The sequence below is a fragment of the Cucurbita pepo genome, chromosome 13 (assembly GCF_057944985.1).
Source record: "Cucurbita pepo subsp. pepo isolate OVF chromosome 13, ASM5794498v1, whole genome shotgun sequence".
NCBI classification, from domain to species: domain Eukaryota; kingdom Viridiplantae; phylum Streptophyta; class Magnoliopsida; order Cucurbitales; family Cucurbitaceae; genus Cucurbita; species Cucurbita pepo.
The window spans coordinates 15,019,672-15,033,959 of NC_141810.1; the positions used below are offsets into that span (position 1 = coordinate 15,019,672).

The window sequence follows — 14,288 nt, forward strand, 5'->3', positions numbered from 1 at the left end:
TTGAAAATAATTATCAACTCCAAATAATTCAATAAATAACAAGTGGACGAATGAATCCATCAATCAATTATCAACTAAAATGGAAAATAATTTTTTTTTTTAAAAAAAGGAAAATACAGTGTGTGTGTGTGTATATATATATTAATAAGCGTAGAGAATAAAGCGTAGACTTCCCGTGTTTGCCAACGGTGTCATAATGGGACCGACTTCAGAGCCGTCCGGTGGTGGCCCGTCAAGTCGGTCACCGTGCCTACGTACGCCCTGACCTGATCGTCATATCAGCAAACTATTATCTTCCAGAATCTTCTCATCTCTCTTCGCCATGGCCGCCTTCTTTCTTCTTTCATATATTACTCCCTTTCGTCTCTGACTCTGCTGTTTCTTCCCATCTTTCTAGTTTCTCTCATACCCACCATGTCCGATTCCGACTCTTCTTCCTCTCCTCCGCCGTCGCTGCCCCCGCCTCGCAGCCTCTCTATGCTTCTCCCCTTTCTGCTTGGCCTTGCCCGAACCACCCCTGGATCGCACCTCAACCAGATCGTCGTTCTCGATCATGCTGCCCGAACGGTCGTCGTTTTTGAAGGTCATGTTCTTGAGTCTTTTCTCCGCGACTTGTCGGAGAAATCCGGGCCGTTGCCTGCATCTAAGGCTTCGATCGATGCGATGCCGAGAGTCGGGATTACGGAATTGGGGATGGATTGTGCGATTTGCTTGGACGGATTTGAAGTCGGGGCGGAGGCGAGAGAGATGCCTTGCAAACATCTGTATCATTCGGATTGTATTGAGAAATGGTTGAGGGTTCGTGGAACGTGTCCGATTTGTCGGTTCACGATGCCGGTGGACGATCAGGAAGGGAAGAAGGACGATGATGAAGATATGGAAGGAGACGAAGGCCGAGTGGTTGTAGTGAATCTATGGGTTAACGACGGTGAACCAATGGATGTAGAATCGGTGGAATCGGGCTTGGGGCATGGATCGGGGGACTCCGATTCGGAATCTCACGATGAAATTACGGTCGAAGTTGACGCCTCATCAACGCAAGAACAAGATCCGAGTTCTGAAGATTCTTCGTCATTTTCATTTTCGTCCTTTTTCAACTAGTTTTTGATTCCATAGGTTTTTTTTCTGGAAGTGTCATTGTTTTATTATTTGCTGCACAACCTCGGCTTCAAATGTGCAAATCGGGACAGTGATGATTTTTTTTTTTTTTTGTTTCTTCTGGGATTTGGCAAGTTCTGAAGTTGTAAATAATGAATCAATTCATGAAAAGTTTGATTGGTACGAAAATCCCTCTTCTTCTCTGTTCTTTCAGATAAGCCAGGTTCAAATTTCAGGGCACCCATTGATATTAAAATTCTAGCAGTTATCTGGACCTTCCTATAGAGAAATTGTAGAAAAGTTGAAGAACACAATGTAAGTTTCGGACGAGTACGCCATGGATTCATTTCATTATAACCCCTTGAAAAAGAAAGGTAATCATGTCTATTGAATGGAAGAGACATTACCCGTTCCTACAAAAATAAACGAAAAAACAAAAGAAAGCGACAGAGATTTACCAGCATCACCATTAGTCTCCAAAAGTGCAACTCCCGTCTCTGAAACGATGGAATCTGCTAGCATCTCTGATCACAATTTCACGTTTGGTTATCTTAGCAATCAGCTTGATCGCAGAATCGCAGTCACCACAAACGCGATGGCTCTGCACAATCTGCAATGACGTTTGCTCTGAAGTACAATTAGAATACTCGTTCCACATCATGATGAACAGCCCAAACGCCTCTTCGTAATTTCCAGAGTCCACATACCTGGAAACTATGGTATTCCACAAAGCCGCATCCCTTTCGAGCATTTCATTGAACAGTCTACAGGCATCAACCATCATCCGGCACTTCACATGCATAAGTACAATCCTGTTCCTCATGTATTGATCGGGTTCAAATCCATTGTCAATCATGTAATTACACAACCTCCTCACCCCCTCTTACAGATTACAAGCCAAAAAAACGCATTAATTCGTGTCGAACGTGCTATTACCAACATCATAACCGTCCTCTAGCTCAAAAATATCAAAGATCTCAAGTGCATCTCGGTATCTCTTACATAAAACCAGGTTCTGTCCGGATCGACTTCCGAAGGTTTTAGGTTCGGGTTGTGGCCGTAGCCCTAGTTCAAACGAAAAGTGAATTACGTAATTTTCTTGTACTAGAAAGAAAAGATCTCTTCCTGAAAAGCTCGCAATCTAAGAAACGCAGGGAGAAGTACGATATGGAGCTACATTGAAGCCGATCATAAACATAGTTTTGATAGCGGGAGAGAGGAAGTTCCATGCTCATAAGTTGAAAGAGGTTCGTCGAATCTAGAATGGCGGAGGTTGGGGAAGTTACCTCGAGAGATTAGGAAGCTGACGAATCTCCTGAAATTGGATGAATTACAAAGACCGGAAGGAGAAAACGCGGTTGATTCAAAGGATGAAACTGCATTCTAAAGCGAGCACACCATCGAGTACTCCGCCCAGGGCCACTCTGCTGGTTGATACTTCAGCTTCTTCTCAACAGCGAACCCGGGCTTTTACGTCTTGCTTTTATAGCTAAAGATCATCTCATCACTCAGGCTAACTTGATAATTATCTATTGTTTCTCGAAAATAATTACTTTTAAAAGTTTCAATAACATTCATTTTGTAGTTGGATTCAATCATTACCCGATTAAACTCAAATGTCAAGGTGCACGTATAACTCTCGGGAGGGAAGTCAAGGAAGGAGTTCAGTTCAGTAACAAACTACTCGAAATGCAACGAACCAACTTTCTTTCGAAGATGCTACAAGAATGACCTATAATCCTGCATACAAATGTTTCGATCTCATTAAAATGCATTCTGGTGTTGTATCTGGGCATCAAATTTCTTCCCTTTTCGTCCGTTCTTCCCTATAAGACATGGAAGGGAGGATGCCTGATTCCCTTTCAGTTACACCAGCCCAGATTGCAGCAGTTCTAAAACCTAAGTTGGATGCACATCAGTCCAGAGTTTTCACAGAACATAGACCCATATGGAGTTTGCCAGCCATTTAATATGAGCTTTGATCGTAGAGAAGCAATATGCTGCAGTATCTTCGGTGCATCATCAAATCTACATTTATAAACAGCTTCTTGTGAACTAATATGTAGAAAGTGATGGGCAGAAAATCCAGATAGGAGGGTAATAGAGATGGAGGCATGGCATATTGATCAAAGCTTCTCTCAAGACGGGCATGAATGACCTGAGTTTCAGTTCTTAGAAAAGTGAAGAGAATAAGAGAATTTTAGTACATGAAACATGGATTCTACCGATCCACTGCTAGCAGATATTGTCCTCTTTGGGCTTTCCCTTTCGGGCTTCCCCTCAAGGCTCGTCTGCTTGGGAAAGGTTTCCACACCCTTACCAATGTGGGACATCACAACGTAGAAAGGAAAGCATATAGGTTCGAGATAAAAGACTCATCAGGACTTGCAAGCTCAGAAAGTAAAAGAAGAACACTACCTGCTCTTTACTATGATTAGGATGGTTGGTATCAGCAGCAGCAGCAGAAATGCTATATCTACAACTGTTAACATAGCTTGTCTTCACCCTTGTAACAATGACTACACCATACCTTTCAGAAAGCCTAATAAAGAAATACTATCAAACAAAGCCATGTCGTCTTAGGGATATCGAAACGAGACGAGCAGACACTGATGCAACAGACCACGAGTTATGAAACAAGCCAGGTACTAATATTTTGCAAGTTAACAATCAAAGTAATCCATCAAGGACTCTAAATCTAGAGGAGAGGCCTGATCTTCTTCCATTTGCAAGTTAACAATCACACATAGCCACACAATACTCGAATCGTCTGATAATACTACCGTGATCACCAACATGCATATGTTTCAACTAGAAGTGTAATTCATGAGTATGAACATAAAAAAAAAGACAAAACAAATGGATTGAAGAAGTAAATAGCAGCAGGACATATGGAAATAAGAGAGCACATCGAGATGATGCAACAAGGATTGTATATTCCCTACTTGAAAACTGTATATGTTCCTTACACCTGTCTGCCATGAGCTTATTTAGAGACATTGAACGTTCTTAATCTTTTTCCACAAGAATAAGAAAATTCTTCTCTGCATACTGAGTAAACCTGTAATGATATCCTATCTATAAGCTTTAAACAATATTGATTATTAATACTACTATTTCTTGATCTTCTTCAGCTGCTTCCTAGGCCCAGGAACTTCCAACCTACCAACAGAACAGCCACATCTTGCTCGAAATATGAGCACTGCCCTTCCATTAGGAGGTGCCATCTTCTTAAGTTCAGCTTCTAACTCGCGGTGATGATCACGGGGCAATTCAAAAAGCCCCTTCTTCAAGCCATTTTTAACCAATGGAGTAGAGTTCTTCACGAACTCCTCCGTCTCCAATTGGATGTCGAATTCAGCCGCCTTTCGAAGCCCCTTGCAATAGGGATTTCCACATTTCCTGCTCGTGCATATTAAAACAACCCAAGCAGCTAATAAAGCACAGAAAATCCCAAGTCCAATGGATCCATAAATCCAAGGAGCACGAGAGACTTCATCTCCCATTAAATACAGAATCGCACCGAAAATCTCGAGGGATTCAACAATAAGAAGCTTCATATAAGGGAATAACAAAAACCCACAAGCACCAACGACAGCAATCAAAATCACAATATCGATGACGGCCGATCGAGACCGATGACAAACGGGAAATTTCGAACAAGTCGATGAGGGAGTCATCTTCTTGTTCCTGGATTTGAAACTCGAATCGGCTAAATTCACTGAACTCGCCATAATGGTTGGTTGGTCAACGGACTTGCAGACCGAGATCGAGTATGGGAAATAGACCATCTCAAACCAAATTCCAATCAAACAGCGATTGAAACTACCCGATTCAATCAAACACAGATCATCTCCAGCAATCAATCAGACCCCGATATCAGATCGAACAACTCAGGGGGGAAATCCAAATCGAAAAGAGGGTATTACCAAAAAAAAAAAAAAAAAAAAACCCAGAAATTTGTCGGCGCCTAAACCAATCCAACTCCTCAATCGAATCGAAAGCGCGATTAAACCCAAAAAAACAAAGGAGCTAATGGGGGCAGAACAGATTAAAACCAAAGAAACGGAGGCACAAAATGAAGAAGCGAAGAGTGGAGAGAGCGTGATTTGGAGGTTCGAAGCCACATCTCTGAAGGAAAACGAACAAGAAAATGAAAAAGAAAGAAAAAAAAAGGTTGAAAATTTTGGGAAATGGCAATGGGGAAAGTCAGAGGATGAAGGAAAGCTTGCAAGGAGGGCTACTCCCTTCAGCTTATGGGCTTTGGATTTCTCCTTTCATGATGTGGGAATGATTTGGTGGGCCACTCCATGGGCCTTGGCCCACCTCTTTTTCCTTTACGTCCATAATTAATTAGTTAAATAATATTCTAATTTAAAGGATTATTATAATCTCACATATAATTAATTATTATCTAGATTCTTTTTTATCCATGATATTTTCAGATTCATTTCATGTTTTTATGAATTTCAGTGTTTTCCAAATTGATTCCAAAGTGTAATCCATGCACAAAAGACTTTCAGCTAATACACTGCAAAATGCCCCTCTAACAGTCTATTCCATTATTGATAATACGGATAATATCGATAATATCGTATCGTGATTTTATTTTTCAAGCGTTTTAAATCTTATCTCTTATGTTTACTTTTACAAAACAGGGATTTTTTTCATAAATATATAAAATATTGTGGGTGCAATGTACCTCCCCATGAATATATATGGTAATAGAAAAAAGTTGCATGGTACGTTATAATTGGACGTTATAAATAGGGTTTGATATGAAGTGTGAAGGACCAAGCAGTTTCATTGTGTTATCGAACTCAATCCATTTCAAGAAATGGGTAGCTCTACACCTATGTCAGTGCTCCTCCTTTCATGCTTTCTCCTACTCGTGCTGTCTCCTGGTACTCTTCTTTCTTGTTTTCTCACATTCTTCTCATATTTTCATGCCATCTTATTGACTTACTAACCTTTGTTGGACATGTTTGAAGCATATGGAGCAAAATCGATGGGAAAAGGCGTGAAAGATGCAGGCTTGTTCGGTTCACTAAAGGTAGATGAGTTGAGAGTTATGGTTGGATTTTGTGTGAAGTGTGTTTGATTATTATGTTATTTTTTGTAGGACGAGAAATCGAGAAAGATGGTTGATGTAACAGACTATCGACCCACCGGACCTAATATTCCTGGAGGACCTCACTACGCGAATGTAAACCATGCAATGAGCTTTACATTCAGCAAAGTTTTTGTTGGATTTTGTGTGAAGTGTGTTTGATTATTATGTTATTTTTTGTAGGTCGAGAAATCAAGAAAGATGGTTGACGTAAACGACTATCCACCAACAGGACCTAATATTCCTAGAGGACCTCACTACTCAAATGTAAACCATGCAATGAGCTTTACATTGAGCAGAGTTTTGGTTGGATTTTGTGTGAAGTGTGTTTGATTCTTATGTTATTTTTTGTAGGACGAGAAATTAAGAAAGATGGTTGACGTAAACGACTATCCACCAACAGGACCTAATATTCCTGGAGGACCTCACTACTCAAATGTAAACCATGCAATGAGCTTTACATTGAGCAGAGTTTTGGTTGGATTTTGTGTGAAGTGTGTTTGATTCTCATGTTATTTTTTGTAGGACGAGAAATCAAGAAAGATGGTTGACGTAAACGACTATCGACCAACAGGACCTAATATTCCTGGAGGACCTCACTACTCAAATGTAAACCATGCAATGAGCTTTACATTGAGCAGAGTTTTGGTTGGATTTTGTGTGAAGTGTGTTTGATTCTCATGTTATTTTTTGTAGGACGAGAAATCAAGAAAGATGGTTGACGTAAACGACTATCGACCAACAGGACCTAATATTCCTGGAGGACCTCACTACTCAAATGTAAACCATGCAATGAGCTTTACATTGAGCAGAGTTTTGGTTGGATTTTGTGTGAAGTGTGTTTGATTCTCATGTTATTTTTTGTAGGACGAGAAATCAAGAAAGATGGTTGACGTAAACGACTATCGACCAACAGGACCTAATATTCCTGGAGGACCTCACTACTCAAATGTAAACCATGCAATGAGCTTTACATTGAGCAGAGTTTTGGTTGGATTTTGTGTGAAGTGTGTTTGATTCTCATGTTATTTTTTGTAGGACGAGAAATCAAGAAAGATGGTTGACGTAAACGACTATCGACCAACAGGACCTAATATTCCTGGAGGACCTCACTACTCAAATGTAAACCATGCAATGAGCTTTACATTGAGCAGAGTTTTGGTTGGATTTTGTGTGAAGTGTGTTTGATTCTCATGTTATTTTTTGTAGGACGAGAAATCAAGAAAGATGGTTGACGTAAACGACTATCGACCAACAGGACCTAATATTCCTGGAGGACCTCACTACTCAAATGTAAACCATGCAATGAGCTTTACATTGAGCAGAGTTTTGGTTGGATTTTGTGTGAAGTGTGTTTGATTCTCATGTTATTTTTTGTAGGACGAGAAATCAAGAAAGATGGTTGACGTAAACGACTATCGACCAACAGGACCTAATATTCCTGGAGGACCTCACTACTCAAATGTAAACCATGCAATGAGCTTTACATTGAGCAGAGTTTTGGTTGGATTTTGTGTGAAGTGTGTTTGATTCTTGTGTTATTTTTTGTAGGACGAGAAATCAAGAAAGATGGTTGACGTAAACGACTATCGACCAACAGGACCTAATATTCCTGGAGGACCTCACTACTCAAATGTAAACCATGCAATGAGCTTTACATTGAGCAGAGTTTTGGTTGGATTTTGTGTGAAGTGTGTTTGATTCTTATGTTATTTTTTGTAGGACGAGAAATCAAGAAAGATGGTTGACGTAAACGACTATCGACCAACAGGACCTAATATTCCTGGAGGACCTCACTACTCAAATGTAAACCATGCAATGAGCTTTACAGTGAGCAGAGGTTTTGGTTGGATTTTGTGTGAAGTGTGTTTGATTCTTATGTTATTTTTTGTAGGACGAGAAATCAAGAAAGATGGTTGACGTAAACGACTATCGACCAACAGGACCTAATATTCCTGGAGGACCTCACTACTCAAATGTAAACCATGCAATGAGCTTTACAGTGAGCAGAGTTTTGGTTGGATTTTGTGTGAAGTGTGTTTGATTCTTGTGTTATTTTTTGTAGGACGAGAAATCAAGAAAGATGGTTGACGTAAACGACTATCCACCAACAGGACCTAATATTCCTGGAGGACCTCACTACTCAAATGTAAACCATGCAATGAGCTTTACAGTGAGCAGAGTTTTGGTTGGATTTTGTGTGAAGTGTGTTTGATTCTTGTGTTATTTTTTGTAGGACGAGAAATCAAGAAAGATGGTTGACGTAAACGACTATCCACCAACAGGACCTAATATTCCTGGAGGACCTCACTACTCAAATGTAAACCATGCAATGAGCTTTACAGTGAGCAGAGTTTTGGTTGGATTTTGTGTGAAGTGTGTTTGATTCTTATGTTATTTTTTGTAGGACGAGAAATCAAGAAAGATGGTTGACGTAAACGACTATCGACCAACAGGACCTAATATTCCTGGAGGACCTCACTACTCAAATGTAAACCATGCAATGAGCTTTACATTGAGCAGAGTTTTGGTTGGATTTTGTGTGAAGTGTGTTTGATTCTTATGTTATTTTTTGTAGGACGAGAAATCAAGAAAGATGGTTGACGTAAACGACTATCGACCAACAGGACCTAATATTCCTGGAGGACCTCACTACTCAAATGTAAACCATGCAATGAGCTTTACAGTGAGCAGAGTTTTGGTTGGATTTTGTGTGAAGTGTGTTTGATTCTTATGTTATTTTTTGTAGGACGAGAAATCAAGAAAGATGGTTGACGTAAACGACTATCGACCAACAGGACCTAATATTCCTGGAGGACCTCACTACTCAAATGTAAACCATGCAATGAGCTTTACATTGAGCAGAGTTTTGGTTGGATTTTGTGTGAAGTGTGTTTGATTCTTATGTTATTTTTTGTAGGACGAGAAATCAAGAAAGATGGTTGACGTAAACGACTATCGACCAACAGGACCTAATATTCCTGGAGGACCTCACTACTCAAATGTAAACCATGCAATGAGCTTTACATTGAGCAGAGTTTTGGTTGGATTTTGTGTGAAGTGTGTTTGATTCTTATGTTATTTTTTGTAGGACGAGAAATCAAGAAAGATGGTTGACGTAAACGACTATCGACCAACAGGACCTAATATTCCTGGAGGACCTCACTACTCAAATGTAAACCATGCAATGAGCTTTACATTGAGCAGAGTTTTGGTTGGATTTTGTGTGAAGTGTGTTTGATTCTTATGTTATTTTTTGTAGGACGAGAAATCAAGAAAGATGGTTGACGTAAACGACTATCCACCAACAGGACCTAATATTCCTGGAGGACCTCACTACTCAAATGTAAACCATGCAATGAGCTTTACATTGAGCAGAGTTTTGGTTGGATTTTGTGTGAAGTGTGTTTGATTCTTATGTTATTTTTTGTAGGACGAGAAATCAAGAAAGATGGTTGACGTAAACGACTATCGACCAACAGGACCTAATATTCCTGGAGGACCTCACTACTCAAATGTAAACCATGCAATGAGCTTTACATTGAGCAGAGTTTTGGTTGGATTTTGTGTGAAGTGTGTTTGATTCTTATGTTATTTTTTGTAGGACGAGAAATCAAGAAAGATGGTTGACGTAAACGACTATCCACCAACAGGACCTAATATTCCAGGAGGACCTCACTACTCAAATGTAAACCATGCAATGAGCTTTACATTGAGCAGAGTTTTGGTTGGATTTTGTGTGAAGTGTGTTTGATTCTTATGTTATTTTTTGTAGGACGAGAAATCAAGAAAGATGGTTGACGTAAACGACTATCGACCAACAGGACCTAATATTCCTGGAGGACCTCACTACTCATATGTAAACCATGCAATGAGCTTTACATTGAGCAGAGTTTTGGTTGGATTTTGTGTGAAGTGTGTTTGATTCTTATGTTATTTTTTGTAGGACGAGAAATCAAGAAAGATGGTTGACGTAAACGACTATCCACCAACAGGACCTAATATTCCAGGAGGACCTCACTACTCAAATGTAAACCATGCAATGAGCTTTACATTGAGCAGAGTTTTGGTTGGATTTTGTGTGAAGTGTGTTTGATTCTTATGTTATTTTTTGTAGGACGAGAAATCAAGAAAGATGGTTGACGTAAACGACTATCGACCAACAGGACCTAATATTCCTGGAGGACCTCACTACTCAAATGTAAACCATGCAATGAGCTTTACATTGAGCAGAGTTTTGGTTGGATTTTGTGTGAAGTGTGTTTGATTCTTATGTTATTTTTTGTAGGACGAGAAATCAAGAAAGATGGTTGACGTAAACGACTATCGACCAACAGGACCTAATATTCCTGGAGGACCTCACTACTCAAATGTAAACCATGCAATGAGCTTTACAGTGAGCAGAGTTTTGGTTGGATTTTGTGTGAAGTGTGTTTGATTCTTATGTTATTTTTTGTAGGACGAGAAATCAAGAAAGATGGTTGACGTAAACGACTATCGACCAACAGGACCTAATATTCCTGGAGGACCTCACTACTCAAATGTAAACCATGCAATGAGCTTTACATTGAGCAGAGTTTTGGTTGGATTTTGTGTGAAGTGTGTTTGATTCTCATGTTATTTTTTGTAGGACGAGAAATCAAGAAAGATGGTTGACGTAAACGACTATCGACCAACAGGACCTAATATTCCTGGAGGACCTCACTACTCAAATGTAAACCATGCAATGAGCTTTACAGTGAGCAGAGTTTTGGTTGGATTTTGTGTGAAGTGTGCTTGATTCTTATGTTATTTTTTGTAGGACGAGAAATTAAGAAAGATGGTTGACGTAAACGAATATCTACCATTTGGACCTAGTATTCCTGAAGGAGTTCACTACTCAAATGTAAACCATGTAATGAGCTTTACAGTGAGCAGAGTTTTGGTTGTTTTTTGTGTGAAGTGTGTTTGATTCTTATGTTATTTTGTGTAGGACGAGAAGTCAAGAAAGATGGTTGACGTAAACGACTATAGACCAACCGGGCCTAATATTCCTGGAGGACCTCACTCTATTAAAGTGTAATCCATGTAATAGCAGAACAACGCATTATAAGTGTTGTTCTATCTTTATGTTCAAGTATAATAATTCATGCACGCGCATGGACTTTAATTTTAATCCTTATTTAAGTACTCATTAAGCTTTTCAACTAGTTTTTAATTACTCTCCTCTATATACATTAGATTAGATTAGTATAATTAATTTATTATTTAATATAATTTCGCCGCGAATTTAGGTGCAATTAGAAGAAGATTATAATTAAAAATATTATAAAAAAATTAATTGGTTGACCACTTTGCCCAACGTAATTACCAAATCCCTCGTCCCATCACCAGAGGAGTTTGGTCTCTTCAACGTTTCAATGGACGGCAATACAAACCCATAATGGTTCGTTGGTCAACCAACTTGCAGACCGGGATCGAGTTTGGGAAATATATCATCTCAAACCAAATTCCAATCCAACCGCGGTTAAACTACCCGGTTCAATCAAACACAGATCATATTCTACTAGTCATATTAGACCATTTCTTTAGGGTTAAAATGGTTAGCTTAGATCATTAATTTAATCATGTCTATTTCTTTAATGGGTTGTCTTGTTTTTATAGTGCAATTAATTTCAGAGTTTTATTACCTCCATTATTAATTATTAATTAATTAATTAATTAATATTATAATTTAAAGGATTATTATAATGTTAAGACGTGATTTGATGTAATTAATAATTATTTATAACACATTCAGATTCATTTCATGTTTCCATGAATATACGTGTTTTCCGACCACATTCCAAGTGTAATCCATGCGGGGAGGACTTCAACTGATACAATGCAAAATGCCTCGACTTTCTCATTAACTCTACCAATTTATGTATACCTTATCCAAACCTTCTTCCAACATTCTAGTTCTTTAGATCACTATGAATATTTGAATTTCACTCTTTAAAAAAAATGCTATTTTCAATTTTAATATAAATAAGAGTTAATATAATGGATAATATCGTATTGTCGTGGAGATAGATTATGCGATTATAACCCATTCTCTCGACGCGTTATAACTGCTCATGAATATATGTGATAATACCAACAAACAAAGTTGCATGGTCGGACATTATAAATTGGGTATGATCTGCACTTGGAAGGCTCACAAAAATGGGTACCTCTAGAGCTCTGTCAATGCTTCTCCTTTCATGCTTTCTTGTTCTCTTGCTGTCTTCTGGTACTCTGTTTTCTCTCATTCTTCTCATGTTTTCATGTCATCTTATTCACTTACTAACCTTTGTTGGACATGTTTGAAGCAAAAGGCGAAGAAGTGATGGGAATAGGCGTCAAAGATGCAGGCTCGTTTGGTCCGATAAAGGTAAATGAGTTCAGAGTTTTGGTTGGATTTTGTGTCGAGTGTGTTTGATTGTTATGTTGTTTTTGTTTTGTGTAGGTTGGAAAGTCAAGAAAGTTGGTTGTTGACGTAAAGGACTATCCAAGTACTGGAGCTAATATTCCTGGAGGACCTCCCTTACACGCCACTTTTCCATGAACTCGAACTTGTCGTTTCGTGGAGGGATCCTACTTTCGCTGTTTATAACTACTATAACTCTCTTAAGCCCCTCTCTTTCCTTCTATGGAATGAGTTGAAATGTATGTTCTAAGTGTTGTTGTCTCTATGTGTCTAAATATAATAATAATCTATGCGTGTGCATGGACCTTAACTTAAGCTTTTCGACTCATACTATAATTAATTATTATTTAATATAAATTGGTCGCGAATTTAGTGGAAAGGAGACGAGAACGAAGAATATAATTAAAAATGTAATAAAAAGTGAATTGGTTAACCACTTTGTCCATCGTAATTACTAAATCCCGCGTTCTATCGCCAGAAGAGTTTGGTCTCTGCAACGTTTCAATGGAACAAAAGAAGAGAGCAAAGTCGACTTCTGTATCTCATCCTTAACATGGTATCAGAGCAAGAGAAGAGGAAGAACGGAAGTGAACGAGATTGGAATAGAGAACTTCGGATGAATTGAAATTAATATATCATCATTTTAAGCCCACATCTCAAAAATTTTAATTTTTAGTATCTATCACAATTGTACCTGATTCACCAAGAACATATTCATTATCAAGATGTTTGTGGCGAGCAATCAATATTCCGTCACCAACAAGTAGCCTCATAATCTCAATCTGGGTCTTGAATTGCTTAATCATTCTCCTAAACTGAGAATTGTGGTTGACAAACTGTTCTCGATCGTCCAACATCAAGACTACGTTATAAACATCTTCAAATTTCTCACCAAAGCTCAAAGGTGGCATGCTCAAGATGTTCGTATTTTTTTTCACATCTTTACACGATTCAGTGATGGAATAATTAGACAATGAGCAAGCTCTAAAGTTAAAAGATCTCTCTCCACTATCACTAACAACGATCTTTGGCACATGCCCCTATTAGAAGAACATGTCGACCTATTTTCACTTCCAACGGCTTCTACTTGATCGTAAACAAGATCTTCACAAACACAACATAAGACTATTAGCTAAAGTGATGAGATATCCTTGTTCGGGTTATCCTCTAAAGCTTCTTTAAAGGAATCAAGAACTCCATTGTATGCTCGTAATCAAGCAGCATGGCATATAACAACCAATTCAGTTAGCCGTTAATTTTTGAGTTTGTTATTTTTTTTCTTTCCTAAATTCATTAATTTGTAACGCTATGGGCTTCGGATTTCTCCTTTCATGATGTGGGAATGATTTGGTGGGACGCTCTATGCGCCTTGGCCCACCTCTTTTTTCTTTACCTCCATTATTAATTAATTAATTAATTAATATTCTAATTTAAAGGATTATTATAATCTTAAGACATGTAATAATTAATTATTATTCATGATATATGAAGCCTCGTACAGATATATTTAAAAGATATTTTGTAAAGATATGTTATTTATAAATATATTTAGAAGATATTTTGTAAGGATGAGACAAAAATACACAGTAGATATTTGGTAAAGATTTGACAGGAAGATATATTTGTTAGATTATATGAGCTAGATTTAGT

The 14,288-nt window shown here is 38.4% G+C and overlaps 2 protein-coding genes and 2 long non-coding RNA genes across 5 annotated transcripts; 3 read left to right on the plus strand and 1 right to left on the minus strand.

Annotated features, from left to right (window-relative positions):
- Positions 1–125: 125 nt before the first annotated feature.
- On the plus strand, positions 126–1,287 carry LOC111809326 (E3 ubiquitin-protein ligase MPSR1). Its single transcript, XM_023695768.2, has one exon. The coding sequence runs from the start codon at positions 415–417 to the stop codon at positions 1,099–1,101; it is 687 nt and encodes a 228-aa protein (XP_023551536.1). The 5' UTR covers positions 126–414; the 3' UTR covers positions 1,102–1,287.
- A 2,727-nt stretch (positions 1,288–4,014) lies between these two features.
- Positions 4,015–5,286, minus strand: LOC111809460 (uncharacterized). The gene has a single exon (XM_023695925.2). It carries the CDS (start codon positions 4,887–4,889, stop codon positions 4,212–4,214), a length of 678 nt encoding a protein of 225 aa, XP_023551693.2. The 5' UTR covers positions 4,890–5,286; the 3' UTR covers positions 4,015–4,211.
- Positions 5,287–9,483: 4,197 nt separating this feature from the next.
- Positions 9,484–11,394, plus strand: LOC147789773 (uncharacterized). Of its 2 annotated transcripts, none has more exons than XR_015411592.1 (3): positions 9,484–9,554; positions 11,010–11,102; positions 11,181–11,394. It is a non-coding gene; the product is annotated as an uncharacterized LOC147789773 (long non-coding RNA). The 2 variants fall into 2 exon arrangements; XR_015411593.1 differs by lacking the exon at positions 9,484–9,554 and adding an exon at positions 10,843–10,922.
- A 914-nt stretch (positions 11,395–12,308) lies between these two features.
- Positions 12,309–12,953, plus strand: LOC147789774 (uncharacterized). The gene is made up of 3 exons (XR_015411594.1): positions 12,309–12,461; positions 12,541–12,602; positions 12,678–12,953. It is a non-coding gene; the product is annotated as an uncharacterized LOC147789774 (long non-coding RNA).
- The last annotated feature ends 1,335 nt before the right edge of the window (positions 12,954–14,288 follow it).